The 25,311-nt window shown below is 30.5% G+C and overlaps 1 protein-coding gene across 13 annotated transcripts in view; it reads right to left on the bottom strand.

Moving 5' to 3' along the window:
• Window positions 1-23,992, bottom strand: part of LOC149887337 (uncharacterized) — a 154,478-nt gene extending 130,486 nt beyond the window's left edge. For 2 of the 13 annotated variants that reach the window (XR_016453242.1, XR_016453241.1), the window contains exons 1-13: window positions 23,555-23,669; window positions 18,398-18,443; window positions 17,666-17,975; window positions 17,298-17,467; window positions 17,020-17,139; window positions 8,979-9,107; window positions 5,639-5,779; window positions 5,380-5,440; window positions 4,898-5,060; window positions 4,574-4,799; window positions 4,355-4,430; window positions 434-1,683; window positions 77-313 (exon numbers count right to left, since the gene is read on the bottom strand). Coding sequence is in view for 5 of the 13 variants with exons in the window: in XM_090090076.1 (XP_089946202.1) it covers window positions 77-313; window positions 434-483; window positions 4,355-4,430; window positions 4,574-4,799; window positions 4,898-5,060; window positions 5,380-5,440; window positions 5,639-5,779; window positions 8,979-9,107; window positions 17,020-17,139; window positions 17,298-17,467; window positions 17,666-17,975; window positions 18,398-18,443; window positions 23,555-23,584 (1,759 nt within the window). In the remaining 8 variants the exon portion in view is untranslated. Of the gene's footprint in view, window positions 1-76; window positions 314-433; window positions 1,684-4,354; window positions 4,431-4,573; window positions 4,800-4,897; window positions 5,061-5,379; window positions 5,441-5,638; window positions 5,780-8,978; window positions 9,108-17,019; window positions 17,140-17,297; window positions 17,976-18,397; window positions 18,444-23,554 lie in introns of those variants that run through there. The other 11 variants (XM_090090076.1, XM_090090075.1, XR_016453244.1 and 8 more) reach the window with 11 other exon arrangements.
• Window positions 23,993-25,311: the final 1,319 nt, after the last annotated feature.

Genomic DNA, 25,311 nt, shown 5'->3' on the forward strand with positions numbered 1-25,311 from the left:
AATACTTGAAGAGTGCTTAGAAAATTATTTTAACTTTTTTTGATTAAAATGCACTTTCTCAAGTAGAAAATATTACCCATCCATTGCTTTGAACCCAGAGTGAATGTTTGATCCTCATCTCCTTCCAAGTTCTGCCAAGCATTATAATTAATGTACCTTGATACATTTTTAAAAAACTGCTCATTGGTTAAAGAGAACCACTGTTGAGAGTCTTTACGGAACACCAAATATGTTTTTTGGTTACGATGTATTGCATACAATTCATTGGTTAACAAATGGTGTCCAAGAACTGATCCCAATCGTACATCTAAATCTAAAAAAATTTGATTTAAAGTGTTATTGTTTTCACAAACTTACGTTTAGGTTTTCCTTCATTCCAAATTAAATCTTGATAAAGTTTTGGGATTCCGATTTAACTAAATAATAAACCCACCTGTCCATATCTGTCCGTCATCATTTGAACGGTAACATGCTGTTTCAGTACTAATGAAAATATTGATAAGAAATTTAAGATCTTAGGTCTATGGTATTTTACCTCTGGTATTGTCATGGTAACAATAGCTTGCATGCCCAAGAAAAATAAACAAGTTCAGATAAATCAGAAACTTAAATTGTGAGCAAATTAACTTTTACAAAAATTATTGGTTAAAGTTGCTTTAGGTAGCAAAAGATATTGTTAGATAGCAATGTATGTCTTAAACTACTTCTTGAAGATAATTGGTATTTACATTTTGCTCATTTATACTTGGATATTAGACACCTAAGAATACATAAAAAAAAAGAATATCTTAGCACCCCTCCAGGGCGTTGATAACACATTGCACACCATTACATAATCAATCTGCCTTTACTATAACTTTTAACAAACTTTCAAACTAACAGTGGAATACTTCGATCCAAATATGATTAAAAGTAGGGTGTGTAACTTTCTTAAACTTTTTCATCGCGTCACAGATAAGATAACAATTCAGATAGGAAGTCCAGTTTTATTACAGCTATTTAAGATTGCTCCAAAGGCGTTACCTTCATGTTTTTCACTGTGATACATGTTATTGAAACCCAGAATTTTTACCCAATCTTAAACCTAAAGTCAAACTTTATTGACTGCAAGAGGAAGGCAGTTTACGTTTATCAAAAGGTAACGTTTCGTTAAAAATGGAATCTTCAAAGCAAGCTATGTTCCGTTCTCAAAAGAAGCTTTATATGCTAAGGCAAGTCTCAAAGTTTAAAATTCTGTTGTAACTTTTATATTCATTCACGTACTTAGCATTAATAATACACATCGCCAACCATTACATATCTAATCTGCCTCTACAATAACTTTAAAAAAATTTTCCAATCAACCCTTGGTTATTAGAATCCAGTTTTGAACAAAAACCGTGTGCACAGCTTTCTAAGACTTCTTATTCTCGTCAAAGAGAAGATAACATTTCAGGTAGTAAATCCACTTTTATTACAGCTATTAAAACTGCTCTTAAGACGTCACCTTCGTGTTTTTCTCTGCGAAAGAAGTTTCATATGCAGCCCAGAAATTTAATCCAGTATTACACCTAAAGCCAAACTTTATTGACAGCAAGATAAAGACAGTTTCCCTTTATAAAAAGATAATGTTTTGGTAAAGATAGAATCTTTAATGACAGTTATCTTGTGTCTTCGAAAGAAGTTCAACATGCTCGGCACAGCCTAAAAATATAAAATTCCGTGGTAACCTTTAGTTTTCGGTTTCTTTAAGAACAATATTATCATAGCGAAGGCTTAAATAAAATCTTCCTTAGCAAGTATTCAAAAAAATGAACAAAAAAACAATAAACTTTTAAAGTTACTTTCTTAAAAATGTGATGAATTTCTGATTTATCTGAACATGGAAATAATAACCATAGGCATGATAGTTATTTTAAATAGTTACTAGGGTACAATAACATAAATCACATAATTTTTTAATATTTACTCGAGTACTAACATAAATCACATTCGTAAATATTTAAGAAAGGTTATATAAAGTTCAATACGAAAAAAAAGCCATTTGAAGTAACTGGTGTTAAATAAAAATCCGTGAAAAGTTGAGTGGCTCATAACATCCATAATATCAACAAATGAAAGCAAAATACTTTCAAATCAATTATTAAGTTGTTTATTTCCTTCAATAATTTTTATCTTCAGTACTGATTATTCCAATTCGATTAACTCTTGTGAGCTCATTATTGATTTTCTTACAGAAGTTGGTTTAGGCCTTTTGGTTTCCAGTTCTTAAATTTTCATTTCAAATTGCTGCAGAAACTTCGACTAAGCTACACTCTTAAGAGCTTATTTTAGGACACACGTTTGATACTTCTTGCTTCAAATAATGATATCATCTTTTTGGCGTAATGAGATGAGGTTAGGTCAGGCCAGATTAAGACATACCCATTAGTGTGATAATCTTCAATGAAAGGAAAAATTGCTTTTTGATAAACTCCTTTAATTACATGAACTGGTTTACCGGATGACAGCTCGCGACGAAATAGGGCTTTGACGTTCCTTTGTCTGAACAACACAGCCACACAAGAGTCATCTATTTAAACGTAACAGTGTGTCGACATTTAATTCTGGAAGAAGTTTATGCAGCATCGCTCGAGTAGAAAATTCAAATTCTTAATTGTGAAGTGTGCAAAAGTTAAGTGAGGCTAGCTATTAATTATGCGCAAACTTCCTTGAAGATCTCAATACAAGCGATTCCAGGAGATGCAAACTTGGTTTCGCTTGTTATCAGTTCACTGTTGGATGAAATCTTTTGGTTTTGCTTGTTCTCAGTTCACTGTTGGATGAAAACATTTCTTGCTTCGAGTTCAATTTTAAAACAATGCGTAATATTTATGTAAAGTATAAGACATGTACCAGAAAAAATCTGCGCGTGTTCTGATGTGGTGTTGACGGAAACCGTACATCATTTAAAATAGCTAACTGTTTTAAAATGTGATTGTATTAACGTTGTTCAAAATTTAAACAACTCTGTTATTAAAACAATTAGCTTTAATTGAAATGTCACCAAATCAAGATAAAAAGCGAGAAAAAATTTTGCATTTTCTCGTTGATAATCCTGGTGTATCAAACAAAACAATTTCTAAAGAGCTGCAGATTGCTTTGAGAACAGTGCAGAGCGTTGTGAAACGATTTAAGGACATTGGTACAATCATAAGAAAATCAGGAAGTGGAAAAAAAAATGTTTTGTTAGACGAGATCTTGGTAAAAAGGTAAAAGATGCCTTAGATAGAAAACCAGAGATTTCTGTTCGAACATTAGCGAATAAATTTAAGACAAGTTCCTCCACTATACAAACAGTAAAGAGAAATTGTGGTTATAAATCTTGTAAAAAGAAAAAAGCTCCTCGACGTGAAGAAAAGCAAGAAAATGTCGCAACTCGATGTTCAAAGCTGCTCTATAAAAAATTATGTGCTAAAAAATCTTGTTTGATTATTGACGATGAAACTTATTGTGCTGCATATTTCCAATCTCTTCCAGGACACCAATATTATTCAGCAATTATTCGCAAGAAAATGAATTCCAAATATAAATGCATTGGAATGCAAAAATTCGCTAAAAAATTCTTAGTTTGGCAAGCAATTTGTGAATGTGGTGAAAGAAGCTCTTGTTTTGTGACTACGGGAACAATTAACACCAAAATATACATAAAAGAATGCCTTAAGAAACGTCTTTTTCCGTTTTTAAGAACACACACAGGTAACCCGTTATTTTGGCCCAATTTAGCATCATGTCACTACTCTGGGACAACTTTAAACTGGCTTAGAGAACATAAAGTAGATTTCGTTGAAAAACTCTGCGATCCACCAAATTGTCCCGAGCTACGTCCTATCGAAAGATATTGGGCTCTTGTCAAAAGAAAACTAAGGTTAAATGTAAAAGAAGCCAAACACATTAAAGACTTCAAAAATAAATGGATGAGAGCTATCAAGAAAGTCCAGCCGAAGACTGTGCCAAAGCTGATGTCGAGTGTAAAACGCAAAGTGCTTGCGTTCTCACGTACAAAACTTCACAAACTTTCTTAAGTGAAATTTAAAAATATTAGTATATGTACTTTCAAAATATACATAACATTCAATATCGAAATACAATAATTAGATGAATATCCTTTGTAATGTCCGCGCAGATTTTTTCTGGTACATGTCTTATTATATAGAACTAAAGTTGTATTAAAATAGGAATATGCTGCAAATAAAAAACTTGTATTTAAACATATTTAGTTCTCCACATTTCACGGATTTTTATTGAACACCCGTTAGCAGAAACAAAATTAAAAGTAAATATTATTTGCATTGTACAACTGTAACTTAATAAAATCAAAATGTAAGAAAGTTACCTAATGACATGCTGGTTCATACAAACATAGACAAGTGAGTTGGTTTCATCCCAATAAATACCCCGACCATAACTTTCTGAACCAATAAATAAATTGATAAACAATAAGCTGTTAATTTCCAGACCAATTTACAAACAGAAAATGATTTGAAAGGCATTAAAAAAAAAATTTAGTGAGGAGAAAATCTTTATGTTACTGTGTAATGCTGAAAATAACAACCTGGAAGTGCATTTGCATCTTTAGCAATCTTTGGAGATTTAGAACAAGAAAAACTTATTTTGTTTTGATATTTTTTATACAAAACCCACGTTCTTCCTTCCAAATTTTGGAAAGTCACTATTAGTGGAATTAGTATGGTAAAGACTTGTGCGGAACAGCTTGTGGTAAGAGTTGTAGAATTGATGCTGTGAATAATACTGCTGTTAAAAGTGAACGCTCCTGTAAGCTATTTGATTAAAAACATAATTACTTGACAATAAATACAAGATCTCTTTTCTCCAACCTACCCATGGTCCTCAATAAAAAAATTTAAATAATGCTTACTATGTACTTTAACTTGCCCTGTTTAAGGCCAGTAAATCCTTGATTGATACTTTCAGAGGACAGTGCAATATAAGAAGGCAAAAAGTATTCAAACATGACATTATGAGCATATACCAAAGAGTCATTTAAATGATGCATTTCCAAGTGTAATGCCAACAGTTTTCTAAATTTTTTTTTAAATGTATTTTTTAGAATAAACTCCTAGATGTTAAAGCTAAATAACAAACGTAAATTAGTAAATCATTTTTCCCCAATCTTTTTTTTATTATATATTATTTTATTATCTTACTACATCTGCAACCTTAAAATGAAATTAAAGTTGCAAATGATACTGATCCAAAAAGTTAACACTGTTTTTTAACTCAATATACCAGAACAAAGCGAATGATTTGACTAAAAAACAGAAAAGCACTTGCTAAAAACATCCTTGTACACATAAAAAACAAAAATAACCGAGCAAAATATTTAAAATTAAATTCAACCCATCAAATGATCCGGTGAAATTTACATTTAGATACGGCTTGCAATCTTTAGTCATCCTTTCTAAAATTACGAAATTTTAATGCGCTTTAATAAGTTTTGAATTAACTATTTCTTATACTCTTTATATTAAACGTTTTCTTATTGAGTTAGTTATTAAGTTATTGCATCTCATATAAGGACTTTTAGTACCTATAAAATTATCAGCTTTTATAATTATTTGCAACAGCAATAACAATTATTGAAGATTCTCGAGCATACCTTCACATCTTTTGCCTTGAATGTCTGACCTTAAAACCCAACACTCGTTATCACAAGAGCAATTGTAACCTCCAATCGTATTTGTGCAGTGTATTTTATCTCCATAACAGTTGTGTGTTCCATCAATACACTCATTTATGTCTATTAAAATTTAGAAAACTGAAAGTAGCAGATAAAACAGAGTACAACCAAATGAAGTTCAGACAATTATTTCCTGTTAAACTGCATGTTTGTAAATAAGACCAATATTAAAGTTTCAAATAACTTTCTAAATTAGTTTCGAAAATTGCATCGAATTAAAATCTAGTTGTAGGGAAAAGTCTATGTATTGATGATCTCAATTCTTTTTCAAGCTCTTACCACATGTTTATTTCCGAATGAAGATTATTTTCTGAAAAACTTAGATTCATCTGATCTCTTTCACTTAAATCAAAGTTTTTTTACTTCAGTCTCAGGAAAGTTCCATCTCAAACATGAACCACAATTGTTTTCAAAAGCAGCTAGAATCAACTGATGAAAATGAGGATTTAAATATAGACATATTGATTTCAGAATTGAAGTTTGAAATTACTATACTAATTTTACGTGCTTAATAATCATTAAAAAAGTGTTGTGATCTTAATAAATGTTAAAGAAAGTCATGAAATGTTCTGAAATCTATTTTGTCTTACCGTACATTCTCCTTAAGATGAAAAGAGGTTTAAAAAGAAAGAAAACGTGTTGTTCCAGTCTAGTCAACTTTTTTTTTTATTTGTTAGCTTAGAGCTTTAAATTCATCAATGTAATTATAATTGTGTTTTTAATTGTTATTGCGATTCCAAATTTAAACTTTAATTGTGGTTTGTTTTTTTTTTCATTAATGTACAAGGTGTCTGCCTTGTGTTTCAATTATCTCACATTCATCAAAAAATCAATGAAATTAAAAAACTGAATTAGATCTGACTTTTATCAGACTTTTATGGCTGGTGAACTATTTTAAAAAATATTTATCATTTTTTCTTAAACAATAAGTTTTCTAAAATCTTATCTAGACAAGATTCATTGAAATATCATTACAAATTGAAATAAATTCTTGATTTTTACAATTACCTTTTAAAGGACTTGTAAAACCTATGTTAAATTTAAAACTTTTGTTCAAGAAGCTAAATTTTAACAGTAAAAAATTATAAGAAAGGAAGAACTCCTGTTTTATGTTTTTTTGGTGTCAGAAGTTTTTCTTCGAAAAATTTTCTCTGAACTAGGTATTTGTAACTCGGCTAGTTATTTAACAGCGCTCACACCTAAGATCCATTTTTTCGGTAAAATGTGGTGAAGTGCTATTCAGCATTTTAAAAAAAATCAATTTTTTAGTTCACCATATTTATAGAGCTCTTATTGTTTTTTTAATGCACTGTTACTATTACATTAACATAAGTTTTATGATAACCATTAGATTTGTACTAAATATGATAGAAGTTTCTGTTAACATTATAGATTACAAAAAGAGGGTTTGAAGTTTAAGAATATTTCAAATTGAACCCTTGCAGAGTCTCGTAGTATGAACAATTTTTCGCTTCGCTCTTCGTGTAACTATTTTGACTGTTTTGTAATGAGTAACAGTTTTAAAGCATAACAAATCAGATTAATCAAAGAATTAGTTATTATCATCTGTGACAGTATGAATAGTTTTCAGAGCCACCTTCTTTTGCTTTTATGATGTATGCAGTAGGGTGGTAGGGTGGTAGAGTGGTAGGTGGTCTTAAAACTTATTTTCAGTTTTTACAATATAAACTCATTTAATCCGTGTCAAGTTTGCACTAAGGTTTATCAACTTAAATTATTAAAACAGTTTATGCACTTGTACAGCTCGAAGTAGGAACTGCTTTTCCTCTTTATAAGTTATCGTTAATGAAATCAAATTGATTCCTCTCTTAGCTGTGTAAAAGAAGAATAAATTGAGAAAAGTACACCACCGTATCCAAAAAGTCTTAATGAAGCCTGTGGTTTCTGTATTTGAGAATAATTCAGCAGCTGCAGTACTAGTAGACATCAGTATCAATTCTCTATCTGGTTTATTATCTTCGATTTTCTTCGGGTTGCAGATTCTTCTTTTTTGTTCTTACCGTTTTACCCGTTCCTTTTCTTAGCTACCCATGTATGTTCCTTTTTGTAAATTTTTTTTACTAGCAAGAAAAAGTAGATTCTAAGAAAAACTTATGAATTTTTCTGCATTCGGGTGGAAAAAGATCAAAAACTGAATTAAATTTTCAGGTAAACAGAGCTTCTTTAGAGCTAGTTTTTCAGTTCTTCTATATATTGACTATTTAAGAGACCACTACTTGAATTCTTAACTGTGATATTTCTTTTTCATAACTACGAGAGTTGGTAGTCTAGATTTCTCCTCATATGCAAATCAATTCAATAAATATCATCAAAAATAAGCACTTTGTTTAAGACTAGTTTTGTCACCTATATGGTGATGATGAAAATAGATATAGTCTCCTTTAAGGTGCTAACCTTGAAAAAGACAATCTATTTTCAAAACTCTCCTCAAAAACTTGCTTTATATGAAAAAGTTTGACACATTTGCTTTATCAGCATAGACCTTGATTTCACAACCACTGTTGTTTTTGGCTGTCAAACTATCTGCACTTAGGACTGTTTGAACTGTAAAATTTAAATAAAACTTATAACTATTTTTCATCGTATTGAACTTTATAAAACTAAACTCACTCTGAATTTATCATCAAAAGACAATTTTTAATTACCGGTTTTTAGTTTAAAGAACGCCTTATTGATATGTAAAGTATTTGTATACATAATATCAAGTAACAAATGAATGTAGTTTGTACATGATGAAAGCAGAGCTAAGCAAAATTTTGAAAAGCTTATCATAGTAACACTAACGTGACAACGTCGGCTTCTTTTTTCACTCAAAGTTATTGTGCAACCACTAAACCAGTTGGGGTTACAATTAAATTTTACACAGTGTCCATTTTCGGAATTCAAATCTATAATATATATTATCATCATGTATTTGTGTGTCAAAATCATCAATACCAGTTGAAATTTTTTATTTTTGTTCTAACTTGAAAAAGCTTAATCTCTTAAAATGCCAGATTCCCTGCATTAATCAATGACTCAGCTAAAAATTAGCTCAGTTTTCAAACAGTTAACATATTAATCTAGAATCAATCAAAATCTTTATACAGTTTTGGTGTTAAATACTTTTCTACTGAAATAAAACTTTTTATTTAGAAATAAATAGATGGTGAAAATTTCGTAAGATTAAAAAAATAATAATTAAGAATATTTGTTAATTAAATTGGAATATCCTTTAACATTAAACATTTAAACCTACCAACACAGCTTTGACTATCATCAGCAAGCTTCCAAAATGTATTGCAAGCACAATAATAGCTACCATCATTGTTAATGCATCTGCTGTTTGGAAAACAGTTGTACGTTAATGCAGAACACTCATCGATATCTAAATATGTATGTAAGAAAACTCTTTAACCTGATTTTTTAAATTTGCAGATTTTGAGGTATTAAAAGAGGGTTATAGGTGATTTTAAAGTTGTATCACAGGTAACCTTATTTAAACAAACATAAGTAAGTTGCAGTCATTTTTCAGCTATAAGAAGAGCGAAAAAAAGTAATGCAAAACAGAAGCCACAACAAACCGAGGTATAACTATAAGACCTAGAAACATCATACACGGAATCTGACGGCACGTAGCTAGACAAAGAAGAAACACCACCAAACAAATACGCAGCTGTTGAAGAAACAAACCGACGCGAACCACATTTGGAAGAGATAAACACTCAGGCAACAGAAACCGAGAGAAATAAACAGATAAAAATCAGAAACAAAAGCAAAACAATGGTCCCCCAACAATCCACAATTTTACAACTTAAAAAAAAACCACAACTATCCCTCCCAACAAAAACAAAAATACTTACAACTAAAACCAAGACACACACACCTCTGAGAGTGGCAAGCACAGCAATATTGTAAAACCTACCGCTATTTACGGACCACAACACGCAACCGCATAACGAATACGAGAAAGAAAAACGACCAAGATAAAGAAAACCGAAAAATGCACGAACCAAACCCAAACAAACAAAAAGGGAAGCATCTATAGACCTATGTCAAAAATCTTGACAATAAACTCACAGACAAAAATAGAACCAAATACAAAAATTGACTACTAAAATCATATCGATGAAGGCAAAATGATTAAGAAATAGACAGAGACGGAGGCAAAACCTAAACAACATATGGAACTTAGATAACGGTATCATATTATTACAGGAACAATTGTTAGCCCGGAACAATACAATGAAGCAGAAATGCTCTGACCTGGAAAAATACTTTTCTCCTAAGCAGAAGAAAACACCGGTGGCGCAGCGATATTTTTAGAGAAAAATACGTGAAAACAAACAGCTCCATAAAGGATTAAAACGGAAACTACGAAATATTAGATGGAAATGCAAGTGGACACACATTACCCTTATAAAGGTATACGGCCGATCAGGAGAAAAACAAAAAGAGAAAAATAGAGAGAACAGCTACGGACGTGACAATGTAATGCGCTGAAAAACAGGACGGTACCAGAAAACATCCACATGCTAGCTGACGACTTTAAAATGATAAAAAGTCAACAAGACTGGATAACCCGCAACAATCGCTCACAAACCGCCTCCCTAGATTCACTTAAATTTTTGAAAGCAACTTCTGAAAGCAACTTCTGAAAGCAACTTCTGAAAGCAAATCCTATTGACCCAACAATACACTCACCTGCAACAAAAATCGACGACTGTAACAAGATTAAGAAGGATCTCCATTAGCAAAAGCATAAGATAACAAGCTTAAAAGCCTAACAGACTTAACACTGATCCCAATAAAAATGGCAGACCATTTCAGCACTCCACAAATTACAATTACTTTTAACAGAAAAACACGAGGGATTGGCTGGTGGATTATGAATAACAACCTACTTCAAAACACCGAATAAGTAACGCTGATCACAACCACAAAAAAAAAAGGAAAAGCAGAAAATCATAAAAACACACTTAATTGCCATCACAGATGGTGGGAAATCAATGAACTAAAACTAAATTTAAAACAGAAGACAACTAAATACGGAAAAACGGAAAGAAGTATAAAAAAGGACAGATGAAGGAACATGGGTAAGAACAAAATGGAATGAAATAACAAATTTGAACCGAGCACAAAGCTCTTCCATTCTATAGAGAAACAAAAACAGTAAGCCACACCATAACGCAACTAAAAAATGAAAAAGGAACAGTTAAGTTTATCAAGGAGAATAGACAAATACAAAAACGAAGAAGTAGATTAAACTGGACAAGATGAAATCCTGAAAAGTACAAAAACACCAAAACTTCTCGCATGCTGAGCCTGAAGGGTAAGGTGCTGGTCTTTAACACGTTCTTGATGAGTGGAATGTGGCATACCGCGCAAATACTTCAGTTGCTAGACAAACGATGATAGAAAAAATAACGCACGATTACTTGTGGGACAACAGAAAAACCAGAATAAGTAGGAAGCAACTGCAATAACCAGAAAAGAAGCGAGGCTGAAGTCTAACTGATATCTAAACAAAACTTAAAACAATTCAGGCGAGGTTCGCAGCCAAAAGACTGATAAAAAACCGACAACATGTCCTAGATTCTCACTGCCACAATCACATCACCACAACAGGCATGAAAACGCTTGCAAAGATATACAAATACGAGCGTATGTTAAACACGCGGAGCGAACTGAGAACAAAGTAATGCTAGACGACAGAATAGAAGAAATACTAAACTAACGTCTATTCTATAACATTTATATGAAAACATAACATACGCCAACAAACGCAAACCTACCACTACCAAAACCAAACGCGGAAGCAATAGAAAACGACATTACCATGATACCGGATGTATGCATAGTCCTTGCATAAGGTTTTCTAACAGCTACTCAGAAGATAATAAAATTCCTTAGCAATAAAAAATGAACAAATAAAGTTCCCTAAAACACACCATAAATCTTCTCACGAACACGAAGAATATTGAAATGTAATAGAAAAGAGAAAAAACAAGTTTGATGCTATAGCAACGTTAGATAAAACTATGCTGGTGAAAAGAAAATGCAAATATATGCTGTATATTTTTTAAATCAAGTTTGTAAAAAAAAAGGAATTAAAAAAAGCATGTAAAACAATTTTTATACGACAGGCACTTAATACTCTAAATGGTATTGTAACTTATTTTGAAGTAAAGCAAAAGCATAAATTAAAAAAAACCGAAGTAAAAAGCGAAAGCAGAACAGAAGTTATAATTTAAAAATGCCAAACTAACAAATATGGAATATTTTTTAAAGGATTTAAGAAGTACATTCCAAAAGTTTCAAATGCTTAGTTGTACCATAATGTAGAGTTATATAAGAACTTGGTGCATAAGGTGTATATTTTTAGAAAAAATAGTTTCAGAAAGCTGAAGATACCGGATTTCCTAAATTTGGAAACAAAATAGATTTCCTAAATTTGGAAACAAAATAGACGCAAAAAGATTCGGCCTTCTAATTAAAACTACATTAATTTGAAACAAGCTTTTTTTGCATACATTAGATTCATTCAAAAATGTAACACTTGTTCAGATTATTGCATACAAGTTTAGTTTCAAATACAAGTACTTTTTTTAATAATATGATTACTAACCAGATAACTGTATATTACATTATGATTTAATCTAATACACCTTTTCACAGTTCCGGTATAAAATTTATGCGCGCAGAAACGGAAGTAATATTTTAAACAAACGTTATTAATAGTAAATAATAGTAAAGAAGGTTTTAAAAATATGGCAGTAACTTAATAATAATATGTGTGTAAAGATGTTGCCTACAGTTTCAAAGAATTTGTTTTTTATTTGAAGATTTTTTATATATTAATTTTAATTGGTTGGTCAGTTAGAAAAGTAAGTTATACAACCAACTTTTTCACCCCAATCCTAAATTTACCGGCAAAGGCAAAGACTTATAAGTAGATAAATGAAAATGATTAAATATAATTAGTTATACTGTCAGGTTAGGATTTTTTTAATTCTCCTAATTTTAACGTCGGAAGAAAGTTATTGATTAATTTTTAAAAGTTATGGTTATTTAAAATTTTGACATCGCAAAGTAATGACATATATTTAAAATAATTTACTTTTTAAAAAAGATATTTAGAAATTTAGAAAATGATTCTCTTTTAAATCAGGAGATATAACAAAATACTTAGACTCTACTAGAAATTCTGCCTAACGCATCCCTTTCTCTCTCTCTCTTTCTTTCGAGCTACGATTCTTATGGTTTAAAAGTTATGGTTTAAAAGTATTGACTGGAACCTGGTTTTTATAATTTTTAATAAAGATTTCGGAGTAATAGAACTTTGGAATTCAACGCGTTTTTTGGTTGGGTTCTTATTTTGTTGTCTAAGTTATTACTCAAAACTGATGGAAAAAGTCGAAGAATTCTTTTATTGATTATTCACAGCAATTAACTTTAGAACGACTAAAATTGTTTGTACCAAAAAAGATATGCATTTAAGACTATTGACTTTATTTTAATACTTCAAATAACCCCCATAAATTTTTTTTTTTTTTTTTTTACACAAAAAGGAATCTTCCGAAAAATATTGACTGTTTATCTAAATGGTTTTTCGAAGATAAATGCCCAAGCCCTAACGCCTCACACTTGTCCAAAAATGAAAATAATTACTCCGAAAAGCACCGGAAAAACCTTTTGGTGGGAACAATATACACACCTTCCTGATATGAAAAATACAAAAATTGAAATCTTTTATGACCGTCTGAGAGAAAAAATTCAATTTGAAGTTTTCGGCATTGTCCAAAGAGTTTGCAAAATGGTACAATATGTATCTTTGGAATAAAAATCACAAAATAAGTCAGAAATTGTATGTTGACTGCTTTGAGAATCATAATAAAACAATTTTTGCTTTTCTGAACATTTTATTCTCAATAAATACAAAGTTATTTTTTTTTTTATATAATCAAAAATTTCTTCACAGCACTTTCCACATATTAAATTCAAAAAACAAACAGTGCATTCCTTTAATTTTACTCAGAATTTTAAATTCAAAATGATGATTTTCTTGAAAAACTTCAACAGGTTTTCAAGAGGAGCCAATGCTTTCACAAGTTCTTGCTGTTGAAATCAACAAGACAATTTTGTAGGTTTCTCAAATATTCTGGATGGTCTATTGGCATCTTGTATCTTTCCCAATGCGTCCTGAAGTTGTAATGCAATGCCTCTGTGGCCTGCTCACTGTACTTGCCAAGATATTATTTCCTGTGATCAATGAATTCCTTGACATGAAAGAAGACGGCGTGGATTTTAGGGATCACATTTGTCTTTGGCAAAGAAAGGAAGGAATTTTTGAACTGTGTGATTTTTTTCAGCATAGTTACTCTGCAACTGATTTTCAAAACAAGAGGACACAACTGCATCAAACTTTTCGAGTGTATCAATCCATGGAAAAACTTGGGATGCTGAGTCTTCTTCAGCAAGTCTTTGAAGAAGATCAACATGTTTTAAAAGTTTTCGGCACTCATTGCCAGCAAACTGGCCTCCATGAAATGGCTGAAGCTTGATGTGAAGTGCTTTTGGTCCAGACCTGATTCATGAAATGAAGCAAAGCACTTTCTTATTGAGCCAAAAGTGCGAAGTTTTCCACATTGTGACAAGTTACGGTGATCCGCATCACACCAAGTACATGGATGAGAGCTGGCATGGGATTGAAGCCCGCAAACAAGGTTTGCTAACTTCATGTTACAGGACAAAGAAAAATCTACTCCACTTGGACAAATTAAAAACAAGATGCTTTTGAGGTTATCATAATTTTCATGAACATCCTGCGCAACTGCAACGAGGAGTTGGCGCTTAACTCCACTGTCTCTGGGTGTTTGAAATAACACAGCCTTTTTGCCTGGTGGTGAAATGGATGGAAGTCTTGTTTCTTCTTAGTGAATGCCAAGACTGACTTTAAGGAAACCACCTCCACCATCGATGCCCAACTTCACCAAGTAGTCACCTTGAACATGACGTTGCAACAAGACATCATTCAGTAGCTCAGACAGATTTTTGCAGTGAACCACAAGTTGTTTTCTGGACTGCTGCTTGTCATTTGAAATGGATATGTATGTGTGTGAGAAGTGGTCTGCCAATTGCTTTCCAATGTCAAGAAACTTTTCTTTAAATTTTTGGCTCGACAACTTTTGTATTTGTGACTTGGTTTAATGTAGACGCAAGTTTTTTGATGTTGTTGTTTGACAGTCCAGTGTTGTTTTGTATGCAGACAAGATCTTGAGCTCGTAGAAGTGGCACATCACCAAACAGTCTCTTTGGGTTTGAAGGACCTTTAGGAAAGAAATTTGAAAAACACCAAATTGAGACACTTAAAAAGCAGTAGCCTTGTTAAAATGCAAAAAATTTTATGTAGTACTTTTACTGTTGAAGTATTATGCAAGATTCCGTTTACCTGGAGTAATTGGCATGAGACGGCCTCCACCACTTTGCGCAATCCTGACAGTTCCATGAGGTGAGGACTGTTTTGCTGAGATAACAGTCGATGCAATCTGTTCACTGGCTTTTGGATCCTTTGAAGCAAGTTCTTTGAGCTTTTCTCTGAAGGTGTATTGATTGCACTGATGTGACACTCCTCTTGCAACAAGTGTGAGACAGTCTGAACATCTTCTTTGATTTTTTGAAGCTCCTGGAGATTCTGATTTGTCCAAAGGGTGCTTTTGAAGTGCTTTCAAATGACCAATTCGACAAATAATGCAATCACAAGGCTAACCATGTGTCTCTGGTCTAACCAGGCTTTCTGTGAAATCATAAAGTTTTGGGAGAGCCACATTTTCACCTTTGCACTTTTTTCCTAAAAGAACCCTGCAGGTATTGCATATTCCACTTGTAACTCGTGAGTCAGAAAAGTCAAGTGTGAATGAAACTGATTTCTTGATTTGTTCAATCAAAAAAACTTTTCAATTCTCGAGTACATTTGTTCAAAAATAGGAAACAAACTGTTTTCCTACAGTCATCATGTTTTTTAACAGAACTTGGCATTTTTGCTTTGAAGTTAAAAAAAAGTTGTCATGCAGAATTTAACACTTCCTCAGGTTAGAATTATTTTGTTCTATCTCCCATTTAAAACGTTGAAAGAAAGTTTTTGATATTTTTCTATAAGTAAAAATTATTTAAAGTTCTACTATTACTTTTTTAAGAAATAATAACTTATTCTTTAAATAATTTTTATTTAAAGAAACTACTTAGAAAAAAAATTTCAAAAAAAAGATTTATTTTAAAAGTAATCATTAAGTAAAACTAACAATTCATTTTCTCCCAACGTTTAAAATTGGAGATAGAACAAAATAATTCTAACCTGACGACTTGACAAAAACTGCTTTTTCCTGGAATTACAAAAACTTGTTTAGAATTAAATATTACTCACTAGGGCTTCGTTATAATAGCAAAATGTTTTTAATACAATTTCTGACTTATTTTTATGATTCTTATTCCAAAGATACATATTGCACCAAAGATACATATTGCACCGTTTTGCAAACTTTTTGGACAATGCCGAAATCTTCAAATTAAATTTTTTTCCTCGGACGGTCATAAAAGATTTCAATTTTTGGATTGTTCATATCAGGAAGGTGTGTATATTGTTCCCACCAAAGGGTTTTTCTGGTGCTTTTCGGAGTAATTATTCTCATTTTTGGACAAGTGTGGCCTAGGATCGTGTTAATCAAAAACTTATTTTCATCGCTACGCAAATTTATTAAGAACATTTTTTTACAAAAAACCTTAAGGAATTCCATTTCTATTATTTCATGAGAGTTCGTCTTTTCAATTTCTTTTACTTTTTCATGAATAGCATTAAATTCTTTTATACATTTAAAACTCACAAGGAAGAACCAAGTGTTTCAAATAAGCAGCATGTTATATTCCTCTTTCGTCTTTTTAGTTACACTCGAAAAAACTTTTTCGTCAAAAATTATAGATGGTTTGTTATAAACCAAAAAAAAAAAAACTTTATTGTAAAAACCAGGCTGCCAACGTATTGCTTTTGAAAACAAAGTTAATTGTTAGTTTACTGAAGGTGGCGAGTTTTAACGATTTGTTGTATATTTTTGTAGATTCAACTTCAGATTGCATTAATTTTGAAGCCTATGTTTTCTACCGATGCTTAATTAGTATTAAATTCTCCAACATATCAATCATAAAAAGGGATGTGGGGGATTTGCTGCAGCGCCTGACGCTTTATAATAAGTTAACTAAACTAATTTGTAAAAAGTTTTAGTATGGATATTACTTAGTACAATTACCTTGACATGTGCTATTTAAAGCATAATAACCAATTTGACAGTTGCAAATTCCAAAGCTTGTGTTTACAGACACACACTTTTCAATTTTCGAAGAAGTGCAGGAGTTTAAAGTACATGTTTCTAAATATTACCAAAAACTGCAAAAACCAAACTTTATATAATAATGAAATTTAAAATATTAAGTCTACAAACTATTTTTAAATTCAATCACGTTTTAACACTGAGTTTTATAAAACCTTCAGTTATTTTTCAAAATTTCAAACTCAATTAAAACTTACTCAGGAAACTCATTAAGTCATTACGAATTGGTCCAAGAAATGTGTTATTTGGCAGTCTAACAGCTAATGAAAACCCATCAGGAGTACCACTGTTAAACATTACCATTTCTATGTAGTAACTGTAATTTGCTTTTAATGGAATAGGAGAAGAACTTTGCATGGTTGGATATCTATATTTAAAAATGAAAAAGATATGCATTTATAAGATTTTATGAGTGGGTTTGTGTCTAGGTTAAAACAAATCAAACCAAAGGTTACAACGATTCAAAATTACAAACAATAATAATAATAAAAATATCAATAGTAATAGTAATAATAATAATATTAATAACAATGACAACAATAAATATAAAAAGTATAGATGCTACTTATTCCACTGATTGTGAGCGCTCCATATTGTTTGTGAAATAAGTAAATGAATATTAGAAGGGTCATTGTCATCACTAAGATAAAATTCACAGATATCATCGCAAGAAGTGTAAAAGGTGTGATTTCCTTTCAAAGGTGTTACAAACCAGCCACGAACCCTCTGGCAATAATTAGCCGCGGAAATTGAGGCATCAAATAATGTAATTATATTACAGTAACTGGAAACCTTAGGATAAACTAAACTGCTTCTCAAATTGTTTATGTTCACTGCCATGTTGTAAAATACTTCACGGAACAACCCACGAGTATCTAACAAAGAAAAACAATGTCTTGTTATAATCAAGAAAAAATTGACCTGGGATTGAACAAATTTTTTTATATTTTTCAACACGATTTTATCCAAATCATAAATTATAATGAGCAATATTAGTTTAGATATTTAAGATAAGATAGTAAAGAATGTTAATTAAGATAACTAAGAATGCATGAATCAAAACTTAAAAATAATTTTAAAATTTGCCTTCCATGATCAGTAAAATTCTAATAATAATAACTTCTAATAATATTAACCTCTGATAATAATAATTCTAGTAATAATAACTTTGTTTTCGCAATCAACTTCATCCTGTGAAATACGCTCTCAAAACTTAAGCAAACTTTCTTTATCAGAAAAATCAACTAAATTTTCTATGCTTAATTTGTTAATCACAAACATAGATTTTAAAACTTACAGGCTGTATTGTTTTCACCATTTGAGCACAAATTAAAAAATGATACCTAAAAATAAAGTTTAAGTATATTATTGTTTAAATTTTAATGGCTGATAACATATGGATAAGTAGAGGTGGCTAGGCTATATATTTAGTAATTTTCCATATCAACCCTAGACAAATCATACTTTATAGAAGTCTTTTTCTGAAATGTACAAGTTAGTTTGTTAAAAAACTAGTCGGAAAGTTCTGGTCAGAAGCTGCAAGAAAGGAAAAGTTTTATTCACCAGTTACACAGCAGGGCCGGTCCTAGTTGCTCGTCTTCCAAGGTGATGGCTCAGTTGTACCGTCATAATATAAACTTTATAACTTTTAAATGTTTATGGTCGTAAAAGTTCTTTTGTGCAGTTTTTTTATTGAAGTCAGTAGAAATAATCTTTGACTAAATGTAAATGTGCATATAGTCAATTCATTATTTGGACCGTCTATTTTGAAAGTGGTGTAAGTCCATTTTTTAAAAAAAGTTAGAAATCACATAATTTACATTTAACTTAGTGTGCACTTTTTATTTATAAACAATTTACAGTTGGTATTTAAACATATCCATATGCTTTGATCAATTTAAAATTTGTTAATAAATGAAATTGCATAACAATTGTTTATGAAAATGGTGTAAGTCCATTTTCGTTAGAATTACTCATTAAGCACTTATAAAAAATTTATCAGTCAAATTATGCAAAAGCGTAATTCGACGGATAGGATGGAATGAAAAAACGATTAGCCACAGAAGTGCTTAATATTGCATGTTTTAACATGTCCCGAGGATATGCGTAATTGCAAATAAGCTAAATGTTTGTCTAAAATCATGCGGGAACTTTGAGGACTAATTTGTATAAATTTCACTTGAGTACTCCTCGTGAAAATATTTTAGTATGTAAGAAATGTTTTACATATAAAAACTTTTAATATATCTACGGGACGAATTGATCACATCAGACATTTTGTATCTAGTTTGACCGAAATTGTAACCCAAGGAAATTTCAAGCTAATTTAAAACAATTTAATCTTTAAAGCTGATCAGTAAAAATTTGCCAAACAGCTAAAAACATTCCATCATTATATGTCCTTGATCCTAAAATAGCACACAAATTTTAATTATAATAACAAACAAATAAGAAACCAATTTTGAATATAAAGCAAAAGTAAATAAACCTGTAAGAGTAAGGAGTGAGAAGAGAAGTAATTAAAATTAAAAAAAAAAAACACCTTAAAAACTAAACAAATCTTGTTATTGGTTTGCCTAAGCAAACGAATAGCAATCAAACCCAGTTCAGAAGGTAAAAAAAATATTTGTATGTATGTATATATGTACTGTATGTATATATGTAATGTATGTATTTATGTATATAAATATATATATATGTATATATATATATATATATATATCAAAATGTAAAAGAAAAAAATATGTATGTATGTATGTATGTATTATGTATGTATGTATTATGTATGTATGTAATATATGTATTTATGTGTATGTATATATATATATATACATACATACATATACATATATATATATATATAGCTGTGTGTGTGTTTGTATGTTTATTTACAAGAAGAAAAGATTGAGTGCTAAGATCTGATAAAAGGTGTTAAACACTATAAAAACTCATCTGAATTTAAAAAAAAAATACATTTAATTTCTACGCTCAGAAAATTAGATTATGTATTTTTAAAAGTGTAAACAAATTAGCATATTCAAGAATGTTAATTTACTTAGAAAAGCGCAACTTTAAACTTTTTGAAATAATCTTTATCTTATTTGAATCATTTTCTTATGCAACTAAGATATGCTTTTTATGATTTCAGTTTTAGAAAGAGTTTAAAATGTTGATTTATATGGAAACATATACAGCTATTCACGAAAGTTTAAACGATTGCAGAATTTTTATCAAGTATGTTTGGTTTTTGATTAATAAAAACTGTAAAATGATATCGGTTTAATTTTTTTTTATTTATTAAAGAAAAAGTAATTAGCTTTAAAATGAATATGAACATGCTATAAAAATTTTTATATTTAATTAGAAAAAAGCTATTACAAAAAATCTTATCGGAAAAATAAGAAGCACAAAAGTTTAAACGAATTGCAACATTCGAACAAAAAATGAAAAAAAAAAATAAAATTAATATTTGAAGTGTCCTCCTTTGTTTTTATAGCATAGAAAAACTCGTTTATGCATTGATTCAACTAATTTCATGCACATCACGCGAGGTACCTTCAGCCAGTACTCATTCAAAAGTTGCTTTAAATGCTGAGTTGATTGAATTTCATGGTATGTCAGTTGATTGTCGATCCAAGACCAAATATTTTCGATTGGGTTGAGATCTGGTGATCTAGGGCACCAGGGCATCACATTGAACTTTTTTTTCAAAAAATATTCTTTGATTGAGTGTGCTGTATGAGCTGAAGCCCCGTCTTGTTGAAAGATGAATTGCTTGCTTTTTTTTCGAGTTTGGATGGTCTCCCAGTACGCGGCATGTCGGGGACGTCCTTGGTAAGTTCCCAGGCTTTGATGGTTTTTCTAACGCAATATTCAGAAATGTTAAGTATTTTGCCTATTTGAACGTTTGTGTAATTTTTTGTCCGCGCCATACCAATAACTTGCCAATTGACGTCACTAGAAACTGATTTTCGACCCATTTGCACGCAATTGAAATTAATTTTAAATTCACAATATTTTAAGTTGATTTTTAATGAATTAAAAGCTGCCTGATGATGTTGTGATGAATTTTTTAATTGAAAAACTACTGAATTATTTGCTAATTAATTGATAAATTCGCTGCGAAAAAAAATTTCGCAGCGGATTTATCAATTAATTTGCAAATAATTGATCCTAAATAAAATCGTTTAAACTTTTGTGAAACCTCTTAATTTGTATCATCTACCTTTTAATGAAATTTCTGAGTAAACGGTAATGAGTCAAAACCTACTTTTTTTTATTCTATTAACAAATAACCTATTTACCAAATTGGAAAAATAATTATTTTGATATCTATTTCCGTTAGATTTTTATTCAAGGAAAACCGAAGATTAGATTTGAAATTTCTGCAATCGTTTAAACTTTTGTGAATAGCTGTATAAATAATCAGTCAACTAAATAAAAAAATTCGTTGCTACGGACCGTAGCCATTATTAAAGTTTGACTTTTTAAAGTTACTACTGCGCCTGCGTATAATAACTTGTCGCCTCTGAACGACCGTGAGATCAACAAAAAATTAAAGATTATTATTATTTTTTTTTTTTTTTTTTAATTGCGGTATTAACCAAACAAGGAATCCTTAGCAACGGCATACTTTGCCGAGTTTTAATGGTACAAAATGTTACCAAATTGCTGGCACCTTTTCTTTTATTATTAAATATTATTTGATCTTTTCTTTGCATTTTTTGCATTATTTAAAATTAAAATGCGTTTTTTTTTTGACGTACTTATTTTTTTTTTCACTTTAAATACGAAAGAAGAAAAACAGAGAAGAATGGATTAAACCCTCATAATTAAAATCCTATACCCTACCCCATCTTCCTAATTACATTAAATTATTAACAGTTAGTAATAAAAGAAAAAGTTTGGTTTTAAAGAGGTTCTTTTGTGTTAGATACCATGGATAACACAGAAGATTAAAATAAATTTACACTTTTTTTTAATAAGCAATTTTATAGATAACTAAATTAAACTTAGTAACAAGTGTTTCATTGAAACCAGCAGCATCAGTTTTAACCTCTGAACTGTCTTTTTTACTCATGACGGCTGGTTTTAAGTAGGGGTATTTAATTGCTAAAGCTGAAAACTTGTTCAAACGGACTTTCATTTCGGAAATAATTGTCAGGTAGTTCCACGATATTCGTTTCTAGAATAAGGCTTTCAAATCGTTTTAAGCCATGCACTCACCAACTCTTTATAATATTTTTATGTCCCATATAAAACATTTTTTTTTTAACATCTAAAGAATTTAGATGTTAAAAAAAATTATTACTTTTTTCCCGTTCAAACGAAAATATCATTTAAATGAAGTTTTTTTTAGGTCATTTTAGTGTGAACGAAGTTGTATATAAAAATTTCAACATTTCTTAACTTTTCTTATAGGTTTGTCATCTCGATGTCTGGATCTCTCTATTTCCAGTTAAAATTTTTTAAAAGTCAATCTAGTTGAAAATGAATCAATCAAAAATTCGCGCCATTATAAAGTGCGAGTTCTTAAGTGGAAAGTCGGCAGCGCATACCGCACGAAACATTAATAGTTAACTTGGCTCTTGTGCTATTACACAGCAGACAGTATCAAGTTGTTTAATAAAATTTGGTATGACTTTCTTTGATCTCAAGAATAAGACACGCGGTAGCCTAGAATCAAACCTAATCCACTTTTTATTCGAACTTTCACGTGTAATTAGAAATAGATCTAATACAAAAATTGCAAACGTTTAGTTGCAACAATAATGGATCACCAAAACACACTCCAAAGCGCAATATTCATCAGAAGATGTTGACGGTGAGTGTTTGATAGTCTGGCGCAGGTGTAATCTTCTTTGATTTCATGAAACCATCAATCACAACACAAATATAATGAAACTAAATGGACGAAAATTTAAACAAAAAATGCGAAATTTAAAAAGAAATACTTCTGATTGGTAAACAGATCAACTGCTATTTTATTGCATGACAACGCTAGATCACACACTGCACATATGACTGTGGCAAAACTGCAGGAATTAGAGTTAGAAGTTCTCCATCATCCTCCATACTCACAAGACCTGCCACCAATTCGCTACCCTGTTTTCTGCAACTTTTTTTTACAAAAACAATTTAATTTAAAAAATTGGCCTTCCAGGAACTGATTGATTCTCTTCCGCTATATGTTCCGCGAGAGATTTACCACTGTCGTGGTAAACCTCTTGCTTAAATGAAAAAGTTGTAAAGACACTGTGGTTGCATAATTTGATGAATTAAATAATTCCTTATGATAATAAGTTATTAACCAATTTTACCTTTATTTTCTACAAACTTACACAATGTAGTGCGGCTCTTAACCAATCTTATATTATATATTATTCTAAATGAACCCGTTCTAATTTTAGTATGAAGTTAATAGAAAAAGAGCTAACAAAGAAAAATTTCTTACCATAAAAACGACAACAATATGAAACTTCATTTTTATTCAAAATCTTCTAGATTTTTGCACATTTAAAGTTTTTCACGATGACATTTGAGCGATTTTCAAATTATCTTACGTTTTGTTAACCATTAATAATTAAGATGACAAGCTTTAGTTGGTGTTTGATTATAATATATTTTATGCATTTTCTTATAAATCATGAATCTAAGCAACGATGTAACGTGCGCGCAAATGATATTCTTTATCAATTACTTAATCACTCTTATGTAAAAATTGTCTGCGATGTTTATTTAGGTACGCACCATATTTTATTTGATGATTGCATAAGCTTTTAGTTTTTCTTCAATTATTCAACAGTGCAAAAGATGACAAAATATTTTATAAAAAAGAGCTTATTCAAAAATTGACAAAACTTTCTGCACATTACTGCAGATCTAGAATATCTTAACTTTTCCTTTAGCCAAATTTTAGAGAGGAACTCATCAATAGTTAAATCAGTAATTCATTAAACATATACTTGAACAACGGTTTCTCCGTTTATGACTCAACTTTTAGGTTAAAGCTGATTGGCTTGCTCTGGGATGCAGAGAAAAAAGTATTAGTTTATTTAGACTGTGCGAATTCACAGTATTTACCGATTGGGTGCAATACTTTATGCAGTTTTAGAAAAACGATAATTACGAGCAAAAAAACTGCCTCAAATAAATAAACGCTTCATGCATAATTTTAAAACATTTATATCTAAAACAATATAAAAATGGTCTTTATAATAAGAACATGTTTTTTCATCTTGAAAACAACACTATGTTTATGCTAAACCGAAAAAATCTGCACTGATAATTGCCTATCTAATGCCCAATTCTTCTTTGGTATTAAAGGCCCTGCGTTTTTTTTCTGTAACTTTCATGCTTTTTCTATCTTTCGTAATCAAAGACTTTTGATAATATTTGTTTCGCTTACTTGCTATAATTAACAACTGCAAGCAAATGATTTTCACATCAAGAATCATTTTCTTTGAACATCTCCATAGGTGCAACAAGGTTTTTTGGAACAGTTTCAATATTTTTATCTTTTGGATCATTTTAACCTTTGGTTAAGTACTTTCTTTCATTGAAAAAGCTTAGCATATGCTCTTGCACCACTCTCCGGTTTATTACTATTAATGGTAAATTCAAGCGCTTCTAAATTACAAGGCCCGCTCATACGGAATGTGACATGATAGTAGTCAATTGATTTATAATACTGAAAAAGAGTTGTGCTTTGGGTCTTTTAAAAGATTTTTTAAACCTTTAAGTTGCTCTTTTTTAGTTGCACCAAGAAAATTAAATGAAGCTTTTTTTTTCACTTGATAATAAAGTTTTTAATCTCAATGATAATAAAAAAAATTTATTATTGATTCATTATCAATAAATTTTTTAAAATAACTTTATAGTTTTTCTACGGCTTTGTAATTTTTCACATTCAAAATGAATTATATCTTAAATAGTAAAGCAAAAACCAAAACAATTTGAAAATTTGTAATAATTTACTTTAGATTTTAAGTCAGTTGTGAAAAGCACAAAAACTATTTGAAATATCTCAACAGAAGAAAAATTTGTTCCACTATGTAATATAACTATAACTGATAAAAAGAATTCAGAATAAACTACGGCCCGAAGATTGGAGCCTCAGTTTGTTCAATTCACATTTCTTTACGGGATGAAAGTAGTCAATATATTTTTTTTTGTTGTGCTTCTTTTTCATAAAGTTCGGGATCTCAGAGT

Source organism: Hydra viridissima, unplaced genomic scaffold (genome assembly GCF_058129835.1).
Source record: "Hydra viridissima isolate aposymbiotic clone 2 unplaced genomic scaffold, HvirCarnegie_v1 scaffold_6, whole genome shotgun sequence".
Taxonomy (NCBI): Eukaryota; Metazoa; Cnidaria; class Hydrozoa; order Anthoathecata; family Hydridae; genus Hydra; species Hydra viridissima.